At 41.8% G+C, this 26,400-nt stretch overlaps 1 protein-coding gene across 4 annotated transcripts in view; it reads left to right on the forward strand.

Annotated features, from left to right (window-relative positions):
- Window positions 1-20,738, forward strand: part of RPRD1B (regulation of nuclear pre-mRNA domain containing 1B) — a 58,724-nt gene extending 37,986 nt beyond the window's left edge. For 3 of the 4 annotated variants that reach the window (XM_084888692.1, XM_084888693.1, XM_084888694.1), the window contains one exon: window positions 18,229-20,738. In XM_084888692.1, coding sequence (XP_084744818.1) covers window positions 18,229-18,378 — 150 coding nt within the window. In that variant the 3' untranslated portion in view covers window positions 18,379-20,738. Of the gene's footprint in view, window positions 1-9,386; window positions 9,501-18,228 lie in introns of all 4 variants that reach the window. The other variant, XR_014795416.1, reaches the window with a different exon arrangement.
- Window positions 20,739-26,400: the final 5,662 nt, after the last annotated feature.

Here is a 26,400-nt window from a genome sequence, read left to right on the forward strand (position 1 = left end):
GATTTCTTTCCAGTTTTTTTTAGATCATCTTTAATTTCTGCTGCAGAATTTTTAAAAACATGCTAGGGTACCAGCTGCTGATGCATTTGATATTACAAAAGCCCTGTTTAGGTGCCATAGATATTGGCATCACTGTAGAAATCGATAGTGCGTGTTGCCTTCCAGTAGGCTGTGTTTATCCAACCTCTAGAGTAAAAGGTACATATGCATGTGTGCTCAACAAAGTTACTAGGGCAAGTCATAACAGCCAACTTGACTCTGCAAGATAAAGTGGCACATGAAGGCCTGAATGTCTGTGTGAAGTCTTTAACAGGATTTTTGAGCTGAGTGGGACTAGAGATCATATAGTCTGACTTCTGAATTGGTGAAGAAACTCAAGGCCCAGAGAAGGGAATTAGCCATAGACCAGAAATACAATCCATGGCAAACATCTTGGTAGCATTCCATCAGGTTTGTGTTTTTGTTTGTTTCTTCTGAATTCGATTCCATTAAGGTCAACAGCCGGAAGACATCCTACACAGAAGAGTAGCTAATGTTGAATCATTTCAGTAATTCCCAAGAACCTTGCTATCTTATGTAGACGGATTAAAATGGTTGTATCATGCATTCCAAAGTAGCAATATATACCTTTCTAAAGCTTGAGAGGTTGCACTCCACCACCAGAGTTCTAAATACCCAGTCCTGCCTTTGCATGTTCTTGCTCTGAGGGAGGTGCGGGGAAGGATTGGCTCATTGAACTTGAAACCGCTGCTATTTCCCCCAGCTTGGTGCCTCCCCCTTGGCTGTGATGAATACTCAGGAGTAGAGCCTTCTGCTTCAGACAACACAGTTGGGAAAGGGAAAATGGCCCAAATGCCTGGTGATTCTTCATATTTCTGTTTGTAATTTGGTTATAACAACTTGAGAAACTCTTTGGCTATAGCTGTGGGGGTACTAAACCAAACTGATGGCCATCTGTTGTTTTTGGCAGCATCCTTCACCTTCCTACAGGGTACAGATGGTTAGAAGCATTCATTGCAATAATGGGTTAGGCAATAGGTGGAGACAGAGAGTCAACTTTGGAGTAAATTATCCCCATTTCCCATGATGATCAAAGCCAGTATCTCATTGTCCATTAAGAACAGATGGGACCTGGTGATCTAATCCTCATTTTAGATGAGGAAACAAAGCTCAGGGCTTCCGTGAGCAATCTAAGGTCACAGAAAATCACAAGGACCAGAACCCTGATCTAACTCCTGACTCTAGGAAGGAACTGAGAGGCTTTGTTTACAGCTGCCTCTTAGAGCTGTGTAGCATAGCCCCACCTGTCCACCAGTCCTTTGCACTCACTGCCTTCCTTCACATATAATTCTTTCCTCCCAACACTAGCAGTGCTATCAGCACCATGTGCTGTTAGAACAGTTGTTGAAAAGGTCAGCCTGCTTATACTGGTCAAGTGGTCATGGAGTCTTATATTCAATCTTTCCCTACATAGCAGGCCATGGTTTGCTCACTGCTTTTTCATCCCTGCTTTGATATGGGAGCCCCTGCCATGTTTTCTTCCAGTAAGTGGAGACTTCATGGAGTCTTATATTCAATCCTTCCCTACATAGCAGGCCATGGTTTGCTCACTGCTTTTTCATCCCTGCTTTGATATGGGAGCCCCTGCCATGTTTTCTTCCAGTAAGTGGAGACTTTTCTTGAGTTGTATGTTTCTGTGAGTAATATGGAGTTTAGAGGCTGTACTAGTATGTTGGGTCCTTGGATTCCTTTCATTTATGTCAGTCATCACTGACCCTTATAGCTCAGGCCCAACTTGCAACTAGAACATCAAGGTGCATGTACTTGTGCATTCTTTCTATATCACAATGTTTAGTCATCTCTTTTCACTTCGGGCGGGGTGGGGGCAGAAAGGGGAGGAAGGAAGCCTCATTATAATAATTAGAATGTACTTTGCATATTGGGCAACCTAAGGGAATGAGGCTTCCCATAGAAAAAGTGACATGATTTCAGAGCTCTCACCTAGCATTCCATACTTTTAGCTGTAACATTGTTTTCATATGTATAGTCCAACTTTTGGTGATTTCTCCTTTCTGGAATAGCTCCACTGAATTTTAACTGGTGTATGTAGTACTAGTTTTTAATATTTATAAAGTACATATTTACACGTAAAGTCAAAGCATCATCTTGGCTCCTTGTCACCGGGCTCATCTGCCAGAACAGTGATTCTTAATCAGCTAATTCTGTCAGTTCTGTCTTTATTTCTTTTCTGTTGATTTTAAAAGAAACACTTTATAGGAAACTTGAGGTGAAAATCATACCTCACTACCTAAAGATAACTACTTTTAATTTTGTTATTCCTTTATTTTTTTTATTTTAAAATTTAAATGATCATAATGTGTGGACTGTTTTCTGTCATGCCTCTTTTTCCCACTTGATCATTTTCCCTTACTAATAAAAACTTTAAAAGCATTTTAAATGACTTCTTGAATACCTATGATTGGGTATTCAGTAATTATTTTTATTGAGCATTTATGTTTCTTTTTTAAATTAACTTTGGGCTAGCTTTCATTATTTGTATTTTTTTCCTGTAAATTTCTAAATATGGATTCTAGGTGTATTGAAACTATCTGCCTGTCTTATAGTATGCTGAAAGTCACATACATTTCACGGTTTTTGCCACCAGTATGCATTCCTGCCTTAGATTTTCTTGGGGGTTGTTTTTTTTCCAAAGCATCTTAAGCACTCTAGAATTTCATTGAGTTTTATAAATAGATAAACTGTGTGTGTGTGTGTGTGTGTGTGTGTGTGTGTGTGTGTACATACTACATATGTGTGTACGTATGTATATATCCACAAGTTATAGACCAATTTTTGTTTTATGAAGGAAAGAACATTGAATAGTTTAATTAGACAAACAAGCCTCTCTTCTGAGTTTTAAATTATCTGGTTACATTTGAAACAGCTGTGGGGAAATAGCAGATACTTATTATAACATTGACTTCAGTTAGCATAACTTTGAGAACAGAGTTCAAATTACAGAAATTTGAGCATGTGTCTTAGTGTCCATTTAACCCGATGGGTACATGTTATTTTGAGCAAAGATCTAATTTTAGTTTTTATGAGTATCCCTACTACATGCATACCTGTTTTATTGTGCTTCACTTTATTACACTTCACAGATGTGATTTTTACAAACTGAAAGTAAGAGATTCCACCAACAAAAAAATTACAATTCACTTTATTGTGATCTGCAAATGAACTCTCAATATCTGCAAGCTATGCCTATGCTGTTAAGATGGTCCTTCTCTTCCCACTGCAAGTAGTGATCTTTGAAGAAAATCAAATTGGATTGTAGTGTACTTTGCACACTCGAAAATTACATCTCTGCCTTCATTTTTCTTTCTATGACATGTAGGACTTGAAATAAAGTCAGAAAGTATCTTTTTTCCTTGATTAGGGAAAAAATGTTCATTGTTATAACCAGGAGTCAAAACAAACCTTTGCAAATGAAGTCCATGTGCTCCTAAGGTGTGGCACGCTTTCTGTGAAGAAGGAATGGTACTGTTACAGAGTTCCCGAACAATCAAACAGTGCAGGAGGAGAGTTTGGAGAAACTCACTTTATTCATCGTGCGATGGGCTTAGAGAAAATGAATTCAAATTCTAAGCAGGGCTACAAGCAGAACTTCCCTTTTTATTAAAGAGCCAGCACTATGTGCACTTAGTGGTTATCTCGATGCTGGCCTTGAAAACAATACAGTTCTATCCAATTAAAAAATGTACCTGGCATGGCATTGAGATTATGGGCATATCTAGACATACAAGATCATACAGCTAAGTTTATTTTCATCATTCTTCAAACAGGCTAAAGAAGACTAGAAAGCAACATTTTATCTAAGAAAAACAGCAGAAAATTCCAAACAGCAATTTGTTACAAAATAGGGGTTTTCCTTCTCAGTACCAGCTGCCTGTCATTAGGACTTCATAGATCTCCTTACTTGTTCTCCTCCATATTCAGATCCTATAAGTATCTTTAGGAAAAAGTGTGGACAATTCTCTTGCCATTAAATACTTTGAGAATTTTAAGCAGAATAACTTTGCAAATTTAAACTCAACAAAAATTTGCCAACGGCTTTCTAAGCATTCTTAGAATTTGGATAGTGATTTTGAATGGACATATTCAACTTTTTCTTCATGATGTCCAGTGTATTTTGCCTTCAGTTTTTTATTCTGGGGCATAGACTTACTAGGAGTTATTTCCATAAAGCTACTGCTCACCCCAGTTATGATTCAGAATAAGGATCACAAGTCAAACAGTATTTTCCTGACACCCCTCTCCCATCTCTACCTCATAAAGCAACGTCTTCCCTCTCCCTTCCCTTTCCCCATATATATGTCATAGCTCTCTTTTTTCTTCAGAGCATCATGTAGTTTGTCATTCTGTTTATGGGTTATTTGGTTATTATTCTGACTAGATCATAAAATCCTCTCTGTGTTATCTATCTTGCATCACCAGTCCTACCCCAGTAGCAGTGTCATGATCTGAGGTGGCAGCTCAGTTCATCTCTAGGTTAGGTCAGAGTACAGTTGACCCATGAACAACACAGATTGAGACTGTGCAGGTCCATTTCAATAAGTATGCAATTGACCCTTCATATGCTAGGATTTTGCATTCACAAATTCAGCCAACTGTAGGATCAACTAACAATATTGTTGACCCATGGTTGCGAATCCATGGATGTGGGGGACTTATTTCATGCATTGTTCTTTGCCATCTATAATAATAAAAGTGTAATATGCTAATTAGACTGGATGTCCTTCTGGATGACCTTCCAACTGAAGCTACAGCAGCAGAGGCAGACACAGCCACCACTGCAGTGGGAGGCTAAGCCCCTTGCACGAATTTCGTGCATTGGGCTTGTAGTTTTATATAAGGGACTTGAACAATTTGAGGGGAATAAAAAGCTATATGTAGGTTTTAGCTGTTCCAGGAGTTGGCACTCCTAACCCCAAGTTATTCAATAGTCACCTGTATATCTTTTTAAAAAAAATATTTATTTTTAAGAATTTTATAGATGTCACACCTTTCTTCCCCTCTTTACCCCCCTCCACCCAGATTCCACCTCACCTCAGGCTTTTACCACGCTATTTTCTTGTCCATGGGGTATGCATATATTAGTATTAAGTGCTTTGGTTAATCTCTTCCCTTCCCCCTTCTAAGATTCTTCAGTCTATTCCATGTTCCCATGTCTTTGGTTCTATTTTATTCATTAGTTCATTTTGTTCATTAGATTCCTTGTTTATTTTGATTTTTAGATTCAATTGGGTATTTATTGTCATTTTATTGTTCACATTTTTATCTTTCCTCCTCCTCTACTTCTTCTTTTCCTCCTCCTTTTCCTTTTTCTTCTCCACCTCCACTTCTTCCTCCTCTTCCTCTTCTTCTTAAAGAATACCCTTCAACATTTCATGTAATACACTGGTTTGGTGATCATGAACTCCTTTAGCTTTTTCTTGTCTTTGAAGCTCTTTATCTGACCTTCAGTTGTAAATGATAGATTTGATGGGTAGAATAATCTTGGTTGTAGGTCCTTGCTTTTTATCACTTTGAATATTTCTTGCTTCTCCCTCTGGCCTGTAAAGTTTCTATTGAGAAATCAGGTGATAGTACAGAGGGGGCCCAATATGAGTGCTAGGTAACTAACTGCTTTTCTCTTGCTGCTTTTAAGATTTCTCTTTATCTTTAATCTTTGGCATTTTAATTACGATGTGTCATGATGTGGGCCTCTTTGGGTTTCTCTTGTTTGAGGATTTTTTGCACTTCCAGGACTTGTATGTCCATTTCTTTTACCAAGTAGGGGAAGTTTTCTGTCATCAGTTTTTCAAATAGATTTTCAATTTCTTGCTTCTTCTCTTCTTCTTCCAGCACCCCTGTGGTGGGAATGGTGGTATGCTTGAAATGTCCTAAAGGCTCCTTACACTGTCTTCATATTTTTGGATTCGTTTTCTTTTTGTTCTGATTGGTTGTTTTTTGCTTCCTCATATTCCACATCACTGATTTGATTCTCAGTGCTCTACTGTTGATTCTCTAAATTATTCTTTATTTCAGTTAGTGTATATGTCATTTCTGATTGGTTCTTTTTTGTCATTGATGTTCTCTCTGAGTTCCTTGCAGTTGTCACAAAGTTCCTTGAAGTTTTTACTAAGTTCCTTTGGGCATCCTTATAGCCATTATTTTGAACTGTGCATCTGTTAGTTTGCTTGCTTCCATTTCATTTAGTTCTCTTTTTGGAGATTTCTTTTCATTTTGACATGTTTCTTTATCTCCACATTTTGGCCTTTTCCCTGTGTTTGTTTCTGTGTATTGGGAAGAGCTGCTATGTCTCTTGGAATTAGTAAAGTGGCCTTGTGTAGTAGGTGTCCATAGGGTCCAGTGGCTCAGCCTTCCTAGTCACCTGAGCTGAGCACTCTAGATGTGTTCCTGTGTGGGCTGTGTGCGCTGTCTTGTAGTTGAGCCTGGATTGCTTTTGGTGTCACTGGGAGAGATTGACAACCCCCCAGCCAATTGGCTGTTCAGACAGCTGTGTCTATAGTATAAAAACAGGGCTTGCTTCAGTGGGACTATGGTGGCTCTCTCAGTCTGCCCCTTGAATGTGTCACTCATGGATGTGGTAGGGTTGTAATATGGCGTGGTCTGAAGCTGACCACTGGATATGTGGAGCTTCCCAGGAGGAGCAAAGTCGGTTGCTGTCTATACCCTCCTGAGGCCACTGGGCACAAGCTACAGAGCAATCTGTAAGTGGCTGCTATTTGTGTTGGAGTTAGAGCTCCCCAAGAGAGGCCAAGCTGTGAACCAAGGCTGGCTGCTGCTAGTGCTGGGCCTGGGGCCTCTTATTGAGAGGTATGGGGCACACTGAGGCCAGCTGCTTCTTGTTTGAGACATTTTAGAAAAGTTGAAGCCTGAGCCAGGACAGGCTATTTGTCTGGAAAAGCCACTGCAAACAGTTTGGGTGGGGTGGCGTTTCAGGGAGTCCCCATGGTCATGTAAACAGTGTGATCCAGGTTGATAGAAACTCAGATATGGCACCTGCCAGTCATCATTGTGGCAGGGGTGGTCTCAGCATAGGAACAATGAATGACCTCTGTCAATGATTTTGTCTGAGAGAAAGCTGACCCCCCCAGTTCTTACCCTGATGTCAGACAATTTAGTTCCTACCCGTATGTCCCTGGATCCTTTCAAGCTGCTGCCTCAGCGCTAGATCTCGGAGGGAGTGAGTCCGAGTAAGTATATGCACCAGCACCTTTAGAGGAACGCATGGGATGTGTCACTCAGCCACAATTCCCTCTTTTTATAGCCTGAAGTTACAGAGACTTCTCTTCCCAGCAGTGGGACCTCTTGCTTCTCACAGAAGGCCCCTGCAGCCAAGATATCCCCTGATTAAAAAAACAACAACACAAACACACACAAGGCACACATGGGTATCAGACCATCCAGTTCTATGTCTCCACCCCTCCTACCAGTCTCAATGTGGCTTCTTTCTCTAGTTCTAGGACTTCCATTCGGCCAGGTTTCAGGCGGTTCTGAATTATGGTTCTGTAGTTTGGTTGTAATTTTGACGTGGTTGTGAGCGGGTGTAAATGCCGCATTTACCTACACTGCCATTTTGACTGGAGGTTCACCTGTATACCTTGGATGGGGACTCCTCCTAATTTGAGAACGTTCCCACGAGAGCTAGGCTTGTTACTCTGTAGACAAATTCCTTATGGTGCCACCTAATTATATAATTGCCTGACCCCTATCCCCCCTCCTCATCTTTGGAGATCAAGCCCTTTGATTTTCATAAGCTAGCTTCTAGGAAAAGTGCTAAAGTTTCAGGACACACTTAAATGGTTTGAGAGAGGAATTATTTTAAATCCCATCAATAATTCTCTTTTTCTTCATTTCTAACATGTAAATCAAAAAAAGTTAAATATTGCTCATAAAATAATAAACATAGGAGGGTGCTTTTTCTCCTTCAGATCTGCTAATTCAAATTGAACAGTTTAGCAATTGCCTGGTCTCATTCAAGCCACCCCATGGTGTAGACATTATTACCATTCCTGCCTTATATATAAGGACATTAAATCTAGCCCGGTGAAGTCATGTCACACTGCAGGCAAGTAGTAGCACAGGATTTAAACTTGGATTTTTCTGACTGGATATTTTTTTCTTCCTGTTTTACCCTAGCAACCTCCCTCCTTTTTTGGCTGCTTGTGGAAAAGAATTGAAGTATTGAAGAGAGAGCTGTATTCAAATGCAGTGCAGTAACCTATAGATTGCCTTGCCCCAGGCAGACCTCCTAGTACCTAAAATTGTAGTAAATGTTAGTCAAAATCCTTTTGTGTGAAAAGAGTCCCTTTGCTTCCAGCTGCCCTCCAGGAATGCTTGACTACCAATATTTGGCTCAAAAGGAGAAACAATTGAAAAGATCTGCACCTTTCATGTTTGTCTGAACAGCATCAATAACCTGATTTTCCATGGAAGTGGTCCCTAAGGAAATCCGTTTGTAGGGCTTTGTTCTTACATAAAACATATTTTTTGACAGTTAACTTTAAAAAAAAGAGAGAGAGAGAGAGTCCCTGACTGGTTTGGCTCAGTGGATAGAGTGTTGGCCTGCAGACGGAAGGGTCCCAGGTTCAATTCTGGGCAAGGGCACATGCCCAGGTTGTGCACTTGATTCCCATTGGGGAACATACAGGAGGCAGCTAATCAATTAATCTGTCAAATCAATAAAAACATTTTTTTTTTTTAAAAAAAGAGAGAGAACCAATTATAACTAGTAAACAGTTTTTCTTACCCTTTTTGGTCTTACATAATGAGGGACCCATTACATAAGTAATGTGAATCTTTTTGGAGGCTCCCAAGAGACGTTTTCTAATAAGCCTCTTTTAAAGCATAGTGGACATGTGTTTAAATTGTGTTTATCATGATAATTTGTAAGTGTTTATCTTTATAATTACATTTGTCAAATCCTAAAACTGATTTTATTTCTATTATTTTCGTTATATATAAATACTAACTCTTTATTCTTCTCTTGCTTTTGCAAATCTCTGTCAGAGGGGGTTTTGTGGTGGCAGTAGAAGCTTCCTGTAAGCACTGTGTAAAGGGTCCTCTGTGGAGAAAGAAGTGCCCTAAAAACCCTTGGTTTGTGGTATGATTGCAAGCCTAGGAAGCCCATTTCCATTTGATTCTCTAGTGGGTGGCTGGATTGCTGTGAGAGCATTTCTCTCATTGTAGCTGTTTTGTCACTTTTCCTTCTGGGAAAACTTCATGTGTACCTTTATTATGGTTTTGGTATTGCAACTGAGAGACCCCAAGCACTGGAATTGGAGCCACAACTTCCTCTTTCCTTGTATCTTCCCCAGCAACTTACTCAGCAGCTCAAGTCTTGCTGTGACACCCAGAATGTATCATTTTGAAATGTCCCAGCTGCCACTAAGTCATATGGGAGCATGGAGCTGGCTGGGAGAAAGGTGCAGGTCAGTGATGGCTTTTTATTCCCACATAGATCTTTGAAGAGAAATTAGAAGCATTTTTATTTTCAGCCCAAAGATTTGTATGTTGTATTTTCCTTTAAAACAAACAAACAAAAAACAAATGTAAGAGAAAGGAAGAAAGAAAAAATTAAGTTGTGGTTTAAGCAGAAGCTGTGATTTCTAAGTGTAGGTCCTTGTAAGCCTTAGTCCGTCCCCCGTCCCCCCCTATAGGATGAGGGGGCTGAGTGGCCATTTTAAATAATAGTAGGGTGAAGGCCAGCTTCCCCTTTCTGCTTGGCTCTCCCTACTTTCATGTGATGAAGCAGTTCTTTGACTTAAACTCAGTGTGGCAGGTCACCTTTAAAACAGGTCCTTCATAAACTGCTTCATGCATAATGACTCTTCATGACTTTAAATTGGGAGTAGTCGAACAATAGGTAATTTTTATATGCCTTATGTCCTATAACACAACAGAGCAAGATAAAGGGAAACATGAGTCTTACAATGGAAATCTTTGTTTCATCAAGTCAAGCCCCTGCCTGCGGTGTTGTTTCTAATACAGTTTTTCTTACGTAAACACTTCCTAGCAAGAAAAATATAGGCTTGACAATGTTTACATTTTGCTTAGCATTTCTTAAATGAGTTGTTAGAGGAAATGCTTATAATTTTGTTTTAGAAATGAAATCCCCTCAGTAAGGTCATTGCAATGTCAGCCTTTGTCATTTTTAACCCTCTTATCCCAGAGCTGATCTGCAGCATGTCAGGTCTGGCTTACTGCTCTAACCAAAAAAGGCAAAGAATGTGTAAGCCTTACTCCTTTTCAGCCAATTGTCTTGGTGCTCCATAATGGGCTGTGTTCACACAGTGTCAGCTGGACCCACTGGAAACGAGGATGTTGGAGACACATTTTCCTGCAACTTTGGAAAGTCTGTGAACCGAGATTCCAAAGTTTTGCCAAGAGCATAAATCCTAGGCATTATCTCAAACTACACATTGGACTTTTACCCTCTTCATTGTAAGCATTTCTTGGCAGTCAGATAAACCCAGGCAGTTTATCACAGATGCCCACTTTCCCCTCCACCTCCTCTTGAAGGATCACGAAACAAGGTTAGCAACATAAGTCTGATAGAACTCTTACCTGTTACACTGCTCCTCTCCGCCTCTCTGGGGTGAGGTAGAATTTGTGCTGTAGGTGCATGTAGCCAGATGGAGGATTCAGCTCAACCCCTCACCTCTACCACCACCCCGGTATAAATTATGCATGAACAGGAAAGAAAAAGCAACAGGACTGTTTGAGTTTGCCTTGTCTTCTCTTGCTTAAGATTGGTAGAGTAGGAAAGACAAGTGTCTGAAGATAGGATACAAAAAAGAGATGTGAACTGTGGTTGAGATGAATCAGTAGGTGGGGAGAGAAGAGTGGTGAGCAGGAATGCTGCAGTGGGGTCATCCTGCTGTTAGAAATAGAGCAAGGTCTTGACCTCTCTAATTCCTGTAACAGACAGGTATCATGAGTGTTAGATTAAAGGCTTAGTGCTCTATCACACAAAAATGTACGGTAATTTACACAAGGTCCATGTAACCACCTTGCCACATCATTTCTCTACCTGAGTGGTGCTTGTGTGCTAAAGAAAATTGTGGGATGCAACACACTTAAATTGTGGGAGTCAGAAAAATTGGAATGGGTCTCTTCACTGAAGTTGGTTTTATTATCATGTGAAGAAGCCTGGATCTCTTATGAGAGCAGGAGCTGCTGAGGGCACAGCTGGGAACCTTGTAGCAGCAGAGCTCGTGGATCACACTTTTGTCCAAAAGGTAGGCTGGTAGGTTGCGAAAAAAGATGCTCTGATTTTCCTGAGGCCTGTCTCCTTAACCTGCCTGAACTAGAGAGAATAACTGGAGAGGCAGCTATTGAGAGAGTGCCCTGACCTGACCCAGGGAAGAATTGGGAGGCAATGTAAACTCTTTAATGTTTTTATTGACTTCAGAGAGAGGAAGGGAGAGGAAGAGAGAGAGAGAAATACCTCCTTGATGAGAGAGAATCTAGATGGGTTGCCTCCTGCACATCCCCTACTGGGGATAAAACCTGCAACCCAGGCATGTGCCCTGACTGGGAATTGAACCATGACCTCTTGGTTCATGAGTTGACACTCAACCACTGAGCAACACCAGCCAGACTGGATTCACTCTTAATTTTTTTTGTTAATCTATGGCAACATTTATAGATGACTTTATTTGGAAAAAGGCCAAATCTATTTTTAAAAATGGGAGAGGTGGTAGAGATCACAGTCAGTTGCTACTGAATCTATTTAGGGACTAAAAAATTACTATCGCTTCACTTTTGTCCTAGTCAGAGAGCTGGTTGTGAATTCTAACCTGATCATCTCTCCTCAAGGCATTAAACTGGGTCATTCAACTGTCCCAGTTAAATAGGTAACATATTTTAATAGTTTTAAAGGCAATCTTTACCTATATTTGGATATTCAAGTATATATCTATACACTTTTGCTTATGTATTTAAATCTTTTGGGCCAAGGGTGTGTTTTTTAAGGCTTTTTTTTTTTTTTTTTTTTTTTTTAAGGCAGTGTTAGGTTTACAACAATATTAAGAGGAACATAGATTTCAATATACTCCCTACCCCCACACATATACTAGTACAGTCTCTCCCACTATCAGCATAGCCCAACAGAGTGGCACATTTGTCACCCTTAATGAATCTATATTGACACATTGTAATGACCCGAAGTCCATAGTTTACATTAGGATTTACATTGGTGTACATTCTGTTCATTTGGACATATCTGTCATTACAGTATATTCACTGCCCTAACAATTCTCTGTGCTCTGTCTAGTCTTTCCTGCCCACTCCAGCTCCTCTTGCCATAGTTTAGCTTTTTTCACAATGTCATGTAGTTGGACTCCTAGCCTTTTCAGGTTGGCTTCTTTCACTTAGTCTTATGTTTTTAGGGTCCTTCCATGTCTTTTCATGGCTTGATAGCTAATTTCTTTTTAGTGTTGAATAATATTCTGTTGTTTGGCTATACCAAAATTTGTTTATTCATTCACCTGCTGGAGGACATCTTGTTTGCTTTTCGCAGTTATGAGTAATACTGCTATAAATACTCATGTGCAGTTTTTTGTGTGGACATAAGTTTTCAGTTTCTTTCCATAAATACCAATGAGTGTAATGGCTGGATCCTATGGTAAGTGTATGGTTAGTTTATAAGAGACTGTCAGACTAGTCTTCCACAGTAGCTGTACTATTTTACATTCTAACCAGCAACATATTGGCATTCTGGTTGCTCCAAGTCCTTATCAGCATTTGCTGTTATCAGTGTTCTGGGTTTTGGCAATTCTAATAGGTATGTGGTGATATCTCATTGTTGTTTTAATTTGCATTTTCCTAATGTCTTTTGCAATATTTTTATTCTCTTGACAGTGTCTTTCACAGAGCAGGATTTTTTTTTTTTCTTTCCATTTTTATGAAGTCCAGTTTATTAGTTCTTTCATAGTCCTGTCTGAGGTGTTGTATCTAAAAGTCATCACCAAATTAAAGACCATCTAGATTTTCTTCTGTATTATCTTCTGGGAGTTTTATAGTTTTGTGCTTTTACATTTTTATCTGTGATTCATTTAAAAAAATATATTTTTTTATTGAGGAAGGGAGAGTGAGAAAGAGGGAGAAACATCAATAATGAGAGAGAATCATTGATTGATTCCCTTACTGGGGATTGAGCCCGCAACCTGGGCATGTGCCCCACACCAAATCGAACCTGGGACCCTTCAGTCCACAGGCTGACAATATCCACTGAGCAAAATCAGCTAGGGCTTTTGATTTCATTTTAAATTTCTTTTTATAAAGGTTGTAAAATCCATGTCTAGATTTGTTTTTTTTTGTGTGTGTGTGTTTTTGTTTGTTTGTTTGTTTTTGTATTGTTCCAGCACCATTTGTTGAAAATACTGCCTTTTCCCCACTGTATCGTTTCTGTTTCTTTTGTCAAAGATCAGATGACTCTATGGGCCTGTTTCTGAGCTCTGCATTTTGCTGCATTGATCTATTTGTTCTTTTACCAGTACCACATTGTCTTGATTATTGTAGCTTTATAGTAAGTCTTGGAGTCAGGTAGTTCTGACTTTGTTTTTCCCCCAATATTATTTTGGCTATTCTGAATCTTTTCCCTTTCCATATTAACTTTAGAATCAATTTGTCTCCACAAAAGAACTTGCTGTGATTTTGGTTGGGATTGCTTTGGATCTATAGATAAAGTTGGGAAAAACTCACATCGTAAGAGTATTGAGTCTTCCTGTTTTAGGCAGCAGGAATAGCACCAGGCGTTAGACTGGACCTGGGTTCAGCAACCTTGGTACTTGGGTTCTGGCTAGGAAAGAATTCAGAGTCAAGACCCAAACTAGGAGAGACCATCTATATAATAGAGCAGTGGTTGGCAAACTCATAAGTCAACAGAGCCAAATATCAACAGTACAACGATTGAAATTTCTTTAGAGCCAAAAACCGACTTCTGTGCATGGGCTATGAAGTTTCAATCGTACTGTACATGTGTGCCCGCATGTAGTATTTTGTGGAAGAGTCATACTCAAGGGGCCAAAGAGCTGCATGTGGCTCTTGAGCCGCAGTTTGCCAACCATTGTAATAGAGGAATATGCAAATTAGCTGGGATGCCATAATGACAGGACCAAACAGCTGGGAACTGAAGCTGTGTGGTGCCTAGCTGGGGTAAGGCACCTCAAGCCCTGGCAGGTTGTGGCGGGCATCTCAAGCTATGTCCCCCCACCCGGCGCCAGGCTTGGAAACCTGAGGCTGCACCACCACCACCCTTCCCCCCAGGGGCTTGATGAGGGTGGGGTCGGCCAGGTATTGGTCTCCTGCGTTTTCGAAGTGTATGTGGGTAGTGGGTGGTGGGTGGGGACTTGACTCTAGGTCCCTTGGCGTGCCCCAGACTTTGACAGGACGGAGATTTTCATATACATTTTACTAATTTTCTTTAATCCCTGACACTTCTATTATAGAGAAAGGGCAAAGAGTAATATCAAAATATTTCCTCTAATTACCTTTTAATGTGCATGAACTTTGTGCACTGGGCCACTAATTTATTTATAAAATCACAGAGCTAGAAAAAGTAATTCCTAGAAGAAATGGGCTTAGGAAACAAGTTATACAGGTAAAGGAAGGGCGCCTGGATCTCGGAGTGAGGGAAGTAATGCTAATGTGCCTGGGGTGGGTAAGGGAAAGGAAAGGGAAGGTGTGGGCGGGCTCCCGGAAGGGAGAGCCACCTGGTCCTCGTCCTAATGGTTTTAAGGGTGAAGATTTTAGGGGAGGTCCCAGGGGAACACCTCATTATAATATTCAGCAGCTTTCCAGGTGTGTTTTTTCAGGGTCTAGGCTCCACTGATTGCTTGGTCAGTGCCATGGCAGAAGGTTATTAGTCAGTGCAGCTGGTCTTGAGGTCAGCCATGGTGTCGCTTGTTTGGTTTTGCTGCTTTTCTGGACCTGGAGCCAAACTACAACTGAGGCTTAGATGTTATCTTTAGGGAGAAAAGGTCAGGGGTCTCAAACCACATGACCAGCGATATGCTAGAGGAGGAAAAGTAATCCGGGATAGGCAAGGTTCTACCATACAGTTGTCCCTACCTAGGCACCTGGGGCTTTCTACCTAAATGACCTTCTGTACTTGGCCCTTCATCGTAGCTCTGCTCATGTCTGTCTGCCTACCACATTTCCAGCTATGAACATAGAATTTCTCTTCAGTTATTTAGTTCTTTGTTCATCAGAGTTTTGTAGTTTTCTCAGACAATCTTGTTCACATTTATTAGATTTATATACTGTGTTTTAATTTCAAATTTCCCTTGTTTATTGCTGGTATACAGTAAAGCAATTGACTTTTGTATATCAACCTTGTTTCTTGCAGCTCTGTATTTTTTAATCCCATTCTTTTCTAGTAATGCCCTGTTCCTAGGCACATGCATCTGCTCTAAAATAGAAGTCCCTAGGGAAAGAATAACTGGTAGTAGCATGAGGAGTATGGGCAGGATTCATCAGCGAGAGGACTTTAATGTGGAACATGTTTCTTTTTATTAAAATGAAAGGTTTTTTATGATATCTAGGATATAATAGCACCTAATTATGCTAACACCCCACCACAAATAGGAGCAAATGGTATTTTTGTTTGTTTTAAAGATTGCCTGGGAGAGAGATATTTGAACTTAAGGTGGTATCTGATCAGATCAACTTGTCTTTCCTTTTAGCCTCAGATGGATTTGCTAAGTCAGTCTGAGGATCACCCAAGAGAGAGGAGTCTTGGATTCTAGTCCCAGCTTAGCTCACTAGAGACTCAGTGACATTCAGCTGTTCTTGAGGAATTCCTTCAAATGAAGTGCTCTATAGCTGCCAGGAGTGCATGGCTTCAAATCGAAGCGGCTTTATTTGTCAGCTTTGGTCAGAGGATTTGAGCAGGGAGTAAGTATTTTACCCTTTTTCTACCTAGAATTCAGGAGAAATTAATTAAATGAATCCATGCCCAGTAATAGAGTGGATCTTCTATTGATTTCCTTTGAAGTATGTAAAACCAATGAAGAAAAATGTTTGTAGAGGGAAGGACAGGGAGGGAACTTGACATTTTAGATCCTCACATTTGAAATTAGTCTTCAGTTTCAAGAATTAAAGCTGATTAATACTATGTACTTGCTCATAATACTATGTTTTATATACTATTATTTCTTTGGGCAGTGGTGTCATCTACTGTTCAGAGTCCTGCTGGGCATGGCGGATGCTGGGAGAAAGCAGATGGATCTGGTTCTAGCCTCCTGAAGCTTAAAAGTTTGATGAGGGGCTCATTATTAAGTCCTTACATGTGGTTATAGTTGTATTAATTCACACACAAAAGAATAAATGTGCCGAGACACTTACTTTCTGTCACAGTCTCTCCATTTGATGACCTGTGTGAGCGACCGTTGCTTCAGGGGAAGGCTGGCTGCCTGTGGGAATATGGGGGCAGACCCTGCCTGCCTGCATGCCTGATTCCCCTCTTCCACTCCTTGCTTGGACTTCATTTTTACAACTTGAACTAAGTGTTCTTTTTTTAACTTATTTCCTTTCTTACCACTCTTCCCAAGCATGCTTATGCCCTCAAACCCTCTGACTCTCCAGTGTGCATGAGGTGTTGGCATGAAGGGATCTAGAACTTGAAGAAAGATCTATGGTGGTCCAGTTCTTTCATTTTAGTTAAGGAAGGTGAGGATGAAGGAAGAGAGGAAGCTTGTCCCCAGCCACATAGCAAGTTAGAGTCAGAGCCGAAATGAAACCTAGGACTTTGAGTCTCTTAGCCCAGTGCTTTCTCTTATGTTCCTGCAGGAGAGGCATTAGGCAGCAAGGACCCAGTCTCAGAAACATCCTTGTCTTTGCAGAAACACTAAGGCTGGCAGAACTAGAGAGAAAAAAGACAAGCCCCAGGGGTGGGGGGGCCTGTAAACCACAGACCCCCCATGACCTGGTGGGTTATTCCATGCAGATTTACCAAGAGAACCTTTAACGGGGAGCTGAGGAGGGAAAGTGGTATACTCAGTTCCCATCATCGAGGGAGTCGTCATTTACTAGTAGAGCAGCGGTTGCCAACTTTTCAGTGTGGTCCATGGAGCACACCAGTTGGCTACTGCTGCTCCAAAGGTTTCCTTAAGCCAGCGCTCGGCAACCTTTCAGACCTCATGGACCACCAGTGGTCCGAGGACCACCTGTTGGCAACTGCTGGTTTAGAGGAACATGGAAGTCTAGCATGAATGGAGAGTACCTAAGAGCAGGCAGGTAAGGCACTGTGCACAGGAGGGTTCCAGAGCAGGTGGAAATGCAGACAGTCTCCTGGACGAGGAGGAGAGCTTTCCCTAGAGAGGAGGAACTCAAGCGGGTAGGCAGAGGAGGAGGCAGGGCTTTGCTGGGACCAGGAGAAGAAAGATCCCTGTCTGGACTGTGTTCCCCTCTGGGCTTGAGGAGAATCCTGAGGAAATGGCCTCCAGGCAGTAGCGTATGCGTAGGGGTTGGAAAGTTGTAAGAAATACAGCTGACAGGAGCTCATTTTAGAAGACCTTGAGCTCTGAGCAGTCGTGGAAACGGTGTGGTGCTGTGCTTCACTTTCTCAGAGGGGTGACATGATGAAAGCTCGGCTTTTGGAAGATAAGTCTGGCCTGCTTATGGTAGACTAGAAACCTCATCAAGGACTTGTTCAGTTACTGAGAATGGAATAAGCATAGGTAGTATCATTGGTTATTTTGAGCTCCTATAGTCATTGAGTGCAAAAATATTAAATCTGGTTTAATCTCTAAGTTTAATACAGAAAGTATGTTTTATAGTGATTTTTCTAGCCATGTCTAGGTATAGCCTTCAAAATAATTGTAAACCCTAAGCATCTATATTTTATAAGGCATTTTGAAATAGCTAAAAACCAAATAAAAGATACTATAAATATAAAATGTCACTTTTTATTTCCAAATCTCAAATGCTAAGTGAAATACCATTTCATGCTGTTGCCAGTGTTGAATTCTGCTTTCCTTTTTTATAAAAAGTTTTACATAGTTTGAAAAGCTAGCATTGTCCTTTAGCTGAATAGGGGAGGGAAGATCTGGTGGGGAGAATGTATGAAAGGAGGGTGAGAATGTCTGTATCGGGTTCTTAAACTTGGCCACCAGCATGCAAAGACTTACTGTATTGTCTTCTCTGTTTCCTTAGGAATACAAACAGAAGCTTGCTCGGGTAACCCAGGTCCGCAAGGAACTGAAGTCCCATATTCAGAGCTTGCCAGACCTCTCATTGCTGCCCAACGTCACAGGGGGCTTGGCCCCCCTGCCCTCTGCTGGTGACCTCTTTTCTACTGACTAGGACAGGTGCCATGCCCAGATTCCCATCTCTACCAGCAGCAAGAGGAGGGCAAGTCATGGTTGGAAATAACCTGTAGCCCCTGGTTCTATCCCTACTTCCGCCTGGCCCCCAGCCTCCAGAAAGAACCACAAACTCTGGTTCTCCTCTCCAGCCTCTCCTGTTGAGCACAATTCAGAACAGTGGTGAGCGGAATCCAGTTTAAATTGATATTTGGAAAGAATACAAACTCTCCCACTTTGTGTTTTTATGCCCCTGTTGGTTTTCCATTCTTAGCTCTCACTTTATACTCAAGAAGTTATGAAAATCATGTGTACTTGTGGAAGCTTTCAGAAGAATCTTGTCCTTGATGATAGTATTGTGTCATGAAAGCAGCTTCCGTCTGAGCTGGGCTCGTTCAAGTTCAGTACAGGCTTCCACTGAGGGATTCAGCCTGGAGTCATTGGCTCCTCTGACTCCATCAACCCCGAAGGGAGGCACAACTGTCGAGCAGCTTTGTCATGAGGAGTTTGCTAAATCTCTGGTTCTCTGCTATTACTTCTGGCGATGTATAGTTGAGGGTTGGGTGCATTTGTTGTAAGCAGATTAGAGAATCTAGCAAGAAGATTAGGAGCTGATCTGGGACATAAAATCATAGTTCAGAGACAGAGTAACAGGAATTACAAGGATGAGTTTAAGTACTTTGCTTCAGGTTCCTACAAACAGGCTGCCCTTTTCAAGAGTCTACCCAGCCACCTAGGACACCTTCCTAAAAACAACCTTCTGACCCCCGTTGGCTGTGAAGGTGCTTGTTAGCAATGGCAGTGGAGGGCCGAGAAGCTAAAGGCATGCTGAGAGCCTGGACTCTGTGGGTGCCGCTTTGACCCTTTCTTTTGGGGAGTGGAGGGCACACTAACAATTCACTGTGTGGGCATATGTCCTCAGGATGGTGACTGCACTTATCTCCCTTGCCAATATGACACCGTGCATGTTCATCTGCCTGTCAGTCACGTCACTGCAGGTGTCCCTGTGCCCAGGATACTTTGCATCAGATGTTACTGAATAGCTTATCTTGTGCAGGAGAAGGGAGAAAATTAGGGATATTAATTTGGGTTTTAATTCTCTTATCATGCCAGCTGACATTACTTGCTTTAGTAAAGGTTAGACCTGCTAACTATAAATCACTCTGTTTTGGCAGGCTTATTTTAGACATTGGAAAGGGCAGAAAACCATTTGCCCCAATAGTGTAATAGGAATTATAGCCCAAAGGTTGAAATCCCAAAGCTATAAAATAGGATCAGATTCTCCATTATTCTGAGGATTACCAAAAAGCCAGTTACATGTAATTTTACATGTTAAAACATAACCTATGTTTTTAAAAGTACAGCAGGTTTCCCTTAAAGGAGCCCTCCTGCCTGCCAAAAGTGAAAACTGTGAAAAGTCACAGCAGGCATTCAGCTTAACTCTGTGTAGAGCCTAGTTGCATTTAAGCTATTTTTTTCAGATTTGAATATGGACTGTGTTGTTTCATACTTACACTGCCTGTTGTCCTGTCATGATTAAATTAATGAGTCTATATATAAAAATTTTCTCCCAGAGGCCAAAGGGCAGTGGGTGACTTTACTAAAATTGCAATATGAATTCGAGTCTTTGCTCTTTCTGCCTCTACCCATGTGGTGTGCTGCTTTAGTTCTACTCTACCTAAGAGCATATTTCTGAACAGATCCTTGGACATTCTGTATGTTTTCATCAAGGATGCAAAATTTTATTAGCCACAAATCAACCAAAACAAAAAAGGGTATGGTAGATATTTGCCCTGATCAGCTAGATGAAATGTTATAACAGAATGAATCTTGCCCACTCTGATGTTTTATCCAATTGCATCTAACCAGCCATTGGTGCATAATTATTGCAGCAAGAGCAAGAAATGAAACTAGCAATTATGTAAAAGAATACGTTGGCCTCTTAACACCTGTTACTACTAGTGGACTTCCTGTGAGGAAGTTAGTTTTGGTATTTTTTGTTGTTTTAATGAAATGCTTTTGTTTTTTTTAAATTTAATTCTCCCATATCCTCCCCAGGTGTGCTTTACTTCATTTGTTTAATTTAAGGATCTGGCAGGGTGGGGTGGGTGGTTTTTGTTTTGTGTTTTTTCTTCTTTACTTAGGGCATCCATAGACCTTAAAGGACCTTTCCTTTTGGTCATATTCCTCAGAAAGTCTTTGTTCTTCCCCCCTTTTTTCTTAAAGAATATTTTTAAAGCTTAAATTTGTATATTAATTTAGGACTTTATTTAGAAGTATAGGCTGTCTTTGTTGGCAGCAGTATATTCTGAAATGTCTCATAGATATATATTTTTGAATAAAGATGGTGTTGTTGAATGACTTTGTGTGCTGTTTCCTTTCCCTACCCTTTTGCAAAACACAGTGCTCTCTTTGTAAGCAGTGGGTAATTAGTAATCACCAATAGAGATTGTGCTGTCTGCACAGAATCTTGTCCCTGAGGAGTTTTTGTGGGTCTTAGTGGCACATAAATACCCAGCACTTACATAGTATTTTCCAGGGGCTTAATTAGCTTTAATTAGCCAACCACACAGTACCCATGAGGAGTACCTCCACAATTTTATCCTCATTGCACAGAAGTGGGAACTGATGAAGAGAAGTTAAGTGACTTTCTCCCCAGTACCACAGTCTCTGACAGATTAAACTTGCAAGTTCTTTGATTTCAGCGCGTTTGTTTGCACCAGTAGGCCTCCTGAGAGAGATTTGATTTTGGCAGTACAGTGAAAACCATTCTGAAACAGCGGGAGAAAAAAGTTGTGATAATTCAAACCTGAGTGGTATGCCTTTAAAAACATTTTTTGTGGGTTTTCTTTCTCCTTTTCACTTTTAAATTCAATGAAGTGTGTTGACTAAGTATTATTGTTAAAACTCAAAATAATAGAAAAAATATTTTGAAATCATTCTTTTCGAAGTGATTGGTGTTTGGAAAGACGGTTTTAACCTTTCTACTGGGTGAGGGCAGCATTTGCCTGAAGGAGTAGGGTTATTCATTTATTTCATGATACAGAAAACTGTAATAGCTGGTCCTTCAAGACTAAATGCGACTCATGCCCAGGTCCCAAGTTAGGAGAGCTGAGACATTACCCACGTTCTGTGTTAAAATACAAAGGTTCAATGTAATATGTGGATCTCAGGAGACAAGAGCTCCTTCTGTGCCCCAGGTTTTGTGGCCTAGTTAATGTCTTCACTCCTACTTATAAATAATAAGTCCGTAATTCCTCTGCTTTCATTAGCACTTCATGCTACAAAATGTGACTCTTTTTTTTTTTTTTTTTTTTAATATATTTTATTGATTTTGTACAGAGAGGAAGGGAGAGAGATAGAGAGCCAGAAACATCGATGAGAGTCATCGATCAGCTGCCTCTTGCACACCCCCTACTGGGGATATGCCCGCAACCAAGGTACATGCCCTTGACCGGAATCGAACCTGGGACCCTTCAGTCCCCAAGCCGACGCTCTATCCATTGAGCCAAACCGGTCCCGGCCAAAATGTGACTCTTAAGTCCACAGAGCCGAAGATGGCACTACTAAAGAGTTCGTGCCTGGGACTCCATGGTAGCTACAATGAACAATGAATGTAGGTATTTTTAAAAATATATTTTTAGTGATTTCAGAGAGAAAGGAAAAGAGAGAATCATCAGTGATGACAGAATTGTTGATCGGCTGCCTCCAGCATGCCCTCTCCACTGAGGATCGAGCCCACAACCCAGACATGTGCCCAGGAATTGAACTGCGACCTCCTGGCTCATAGGTCGATGTTCAACCTTAGCCATGCCGGCCGGGCTTGGTAATAAGGTTAAAATCGATGTTTTTTTGGAAGCAAACGCAATACTATATGCTGTTTTTATAATGGAGTTGGAAAAAAACCTGTAGCCCCCTTAAACTTGTCGTCCCCATTAAGGGCATAGAAGAGGAGTTAGAGTTGAAAGAAGAGGGCTTTTGGTGGGGATTGCTTTGCAGAGATTCATTTGTGTGTTTTGAGTCTCTTAAGAGAGAGCAGTGGAGCCCCTGCCTCTTACCTCAAGGCTAGGGAAGGGGCCTCCATGGAGGTTGCTATGTGTCCCCTGTAGGTGGTGATCAGGTAGACTAGATCCCCTGCCTGGAAAACCCTAAAGAATGGATGCTACTGGCTGGCTAGGTGCTTTGACGATGGTGCCGAGGAAAGGTGGCTGAGTTGGATGCAGCCTCCATTCTAGTTTGTCGGGGCTGGGGATGCATGTTCGCCTCCCATGGAACAGCTGTGAGCTGCATGCAGGAGAACCGGCATGGGTCATCTCAGAGGGACCAAGAGACGATCTGGCTCCCCAAGGAGTTGGACTCTGCCTTGCACTGCAGTGGAAGAAGCAGGAAATAAAAGAGCCAGGGGTAGGTACCACCCCGAGAGATGCCTGGGAGGGAATGAGCCACTCAGGATGCTGGAGAAACCTATGTGAGAAAGGAATGAAACTTGCCCAGCCAGTGCCCAGTCACCACAATGCCTCAAGTAAGGATTTTCTCTTCTCCCTTTCCTCACTCCCACTGCCCTAAACCTTAAACAATGCTGGCTTCTCGCCTGCCAGCAGCCTTCAAAAAAGCCTTAACTTCAAATGATAAATTATTTTGATTATAACATGGGATTGGACATTTAAATTTCTGAATTGAAACTGTTTTTGCACCATTAGGATGACTGTGGGACTTTATTAGTAGTAGTGCTACTATTTCTCTCTCTCTACCGTTAAGACCAAACAACCGGAACTCTACTGTTAAGACCAAACAACCGGAACAACTGGTCACTATGATGCATACTAACCACCAGGGGGCAGGCACTCAACTCAGGAGCTGCACCCTGGGGGTCAGTGCTCCCACCGTGGCTCACAGCTGGTGAAGCCGGGCTCCTGGCTGGTGAGCGTTGCTGCAGCCTCTCCCGCCTCGTGGCAGAGCTACTGAGTGGCGACAGCAGCAGGTGCAGTAGGGCCAGGATGAGCAGCAGTGGAGCTGTGCCCAGCCCTGGCTGGGGCTCTTTCCTGGCCACCTGCCACTTTGGTTCTGCTATATCCCTTGTGGGTGGTGGCGGTGTGTGGGGAGATGTCAAACTGGTTTTGGCCAGCCTGCAGGGATCAGGTAGTCCACATCCCCCCAAGGGTTCCTGGATTGTGAGAAGTTGCAGGCCAGCCTGAGGGGCCCCACCCATGCATGAATCCATGCACTGGGCCTCTAGTCCTATATAATAAAAACCTAATATGCTAAGTGTTTGGTCAGCCTAGCTGGTCAACCAATCAAAATGCAATATGCTAATGATATGCTGAGGCTACTCAACTGCTTGCTATGATGTGCACTGACCACCAGGGGGCAGACACTTTGACCTGTAGGTTAGCTTGCTGCTGGAGTCCAGCCGATTGGGACTGAGCAAGACAAGCTGACACGCCCTAGAGCAGGGGTCTTCAAACTACGGCCCGCGGGCCACATGCAGCCCCCAGGGGAGTCTGATCCTGCCCGCCAGGTTTTTTGGGCAGTGAGCGCAGCCAAGGTGTTACAGTAGGAATTAGTAGTTCATATAGTCCGGCCCTCCAGCTCTCTGAGGGACCGTGATCTGGCCCCCACTTTAAAAAGTTTGAAGACCCCTGCCCTAGAGCCTTCCCATGATTCCTCCCTGGCTGGCTAACCTCCTGTGTCCCTCCCTGACCCTGATCATGCACCAGTGGGGTCCCTCGGCCTGGCCTGCACTCCCTTGCAATCTGGGACCCCTCTGGGGATATCGGAGAGCCAGTTTGGCCCAAAAGCGGAATGACCAGTTGCTGTGATGCACACTGACCACCAGGGGGCAGACGCTCAATGCAGGAGCTGTCCCCTGCTGTTTGCTGCACTCCCACAGGGGGAGCCCCACTCAGCCAGAAGCCAGGCTCATGGCTGTTGGGCACAGTAGTGGTGGCGGGAGCCTCTCCCAGCTTCTGGAAGCACTGAGGATGTCCAACTGCCGCCTTAGGCCCGCTCCCCATTTCCCGAGGGCTCTGGACTGCGAGAGGGTGGACTATGAGAGGGCACAGGCTGGGCTGAGGGACCTCCCTGTGTGCCTGAATGTCATGCACCGGGCCTCTAGTTATTAAGCAAGATTGACTAGAGTAGTTGTGGAGACCCTGGGAAGTTTTCTTCCAGAGTTAGCAAAAGCTCTAGTCCCACAAAGTGGATTTCAATGGACAGTTGGGGACAAAAATAAAATTGCTTTGTGAATTGAGTTCCACAAGCCTGTTTACTTATTGCAATGGTTACACACATGACTCATTTTAGGACCTTTACTTCTCGCTTCACTGTTCTATTTTTGTAAACTTGAGAAGTTCATTTTTTGTTTTGTTAATTATTTAACTCATGAATTAGTCTTTTGTGTGTACTTGGAACACATATTTTTTTTTGTGTGTGTGTGTGTGTGTGTAGTAAAATACACATAACATAAATTTGCCACTTTAGCCACTTTAAAAGTGTGCAATTCAGTGGCAGTTAGTACCTTTGTGATATGCAACCATAGAGCCAAAAGTAAACATTGCCAAACCCACGGTCATGAGAATTTACTCCTGTACTTTGTTTTAGGATTTTATACTTTTAGCTCTTATATTTAGGTGTTTGATCCGTTTTGAATTAACCTTTGTATATGGTAGGAGATTAGTGTTCGGCTTTATTCTTGCATGTGGATATTTAGTTGTCTCAGCACAGTTTGTTGAAGAGATTGTTATTTCCCTTTAAATGGTCTTGCCACCTTTGTAAACATTTTGAACACTTTTAAAAGTGAATTTTAAAAAATAAGTACAGGTGTGCTTGGGAGATATTGTGGATTTGGTTCACAAATAAAATGAATATGACAATAAAGTGAGTCACAAAATTTTTGGTTTCTGGTGCATATAAAAGTTATGTTTACACTATACTATAGTCTGTTAAAGTGTGCAATAGCATTATGTCTAAAAATAGCAATGTACATACCTGATTTAAAAATACTCTATTGCTAAAAAATGCTAAGCATCATTTGAGCCTGTTCGAAAGTGGTGCCACTAGACTTCCTCAACCCAGGGTAGCCACACACCTTCAGTTTATAAAAATTTCAATATCATCTGTGAAGTACAATAAAATGAATGCAATAAACCAAGGAATGCCTATAATGAATTAATTTTTGATTAACAGGGTTAGCCTTGAAGATCATTTTCTAGCTCAACATTTTATAACAATCTTGACAGAGCCTGGCTTTCTGGTAGAATTGTGAAACAGAAATATTAATTAACTAGCTCCAAACACAATTTTCTTAAAGATCTCTAACAATAATGAATCACCATCTATTAGTTAAATGATATTTTAAAGTATAAATCAATAATGAAAATAATTAGTATAAAGTTCAGCCCATGAAGGATTGAGTGCTAAGGGAATTTCCTTCCATCATAAACAACTAGAAAAGCAGAGAAGATCTATTAAAAAAAAAAATGTTTTCAGACACACCAGGAAACAGAACTGTGAGCCCTGACTGAAGGGATTCCCCATCTTCCTCATTGAAGGTGCCTCCAATGCAGCCCAGAGACGGGAGCCAGAGGCCCACTGTGTCATCGAATTGGGGAGACCGAGATCAGAGTTCAGGAAGGCTGATGTGGCTAGAATGTGTAGGGAGATGTAAAGAAGAGGTAGCTGCACAGAGATAGACTTCTGAAAATCTTGATCCTTAAGTGAGTTCTGATTAGGACATTGTGTGGGATGAAACTCCATCAGACCAGGGAAAGAACAAACAAAAGCAGTAGACCAAACAATTCCCAGAGCTCACTCAGTACCTCTGGGAGTAGTTATGGTTTCTGTTAGAGTGGAGAAGCCTGTAATACACAGAGCATTAAGTATAACTAGGGGCCCAGTGCATACATTTGTGCACCTTGAACTATAAGCCCCGAGGCTGCGGTGGGCATAGGGCGTGGCCCATCTTCCACGCCCCTGCATACCCACTCCTGCTTCGGCCCATGATCCTCTCTCTGATGGCAGCCTT

Source organism: Pipistrellus hanaki, assembly GCF_964339955.1.
Source record: "Pipistrellus hanaki genome assembly, chromosome: 6".
Lineage (NCBI taxonomy): Eukaryota > Metazoa > Chordata > Mammalia > Chiroptera > Vespertilionidae > Pipistrellus > Pipistrellus hanaki.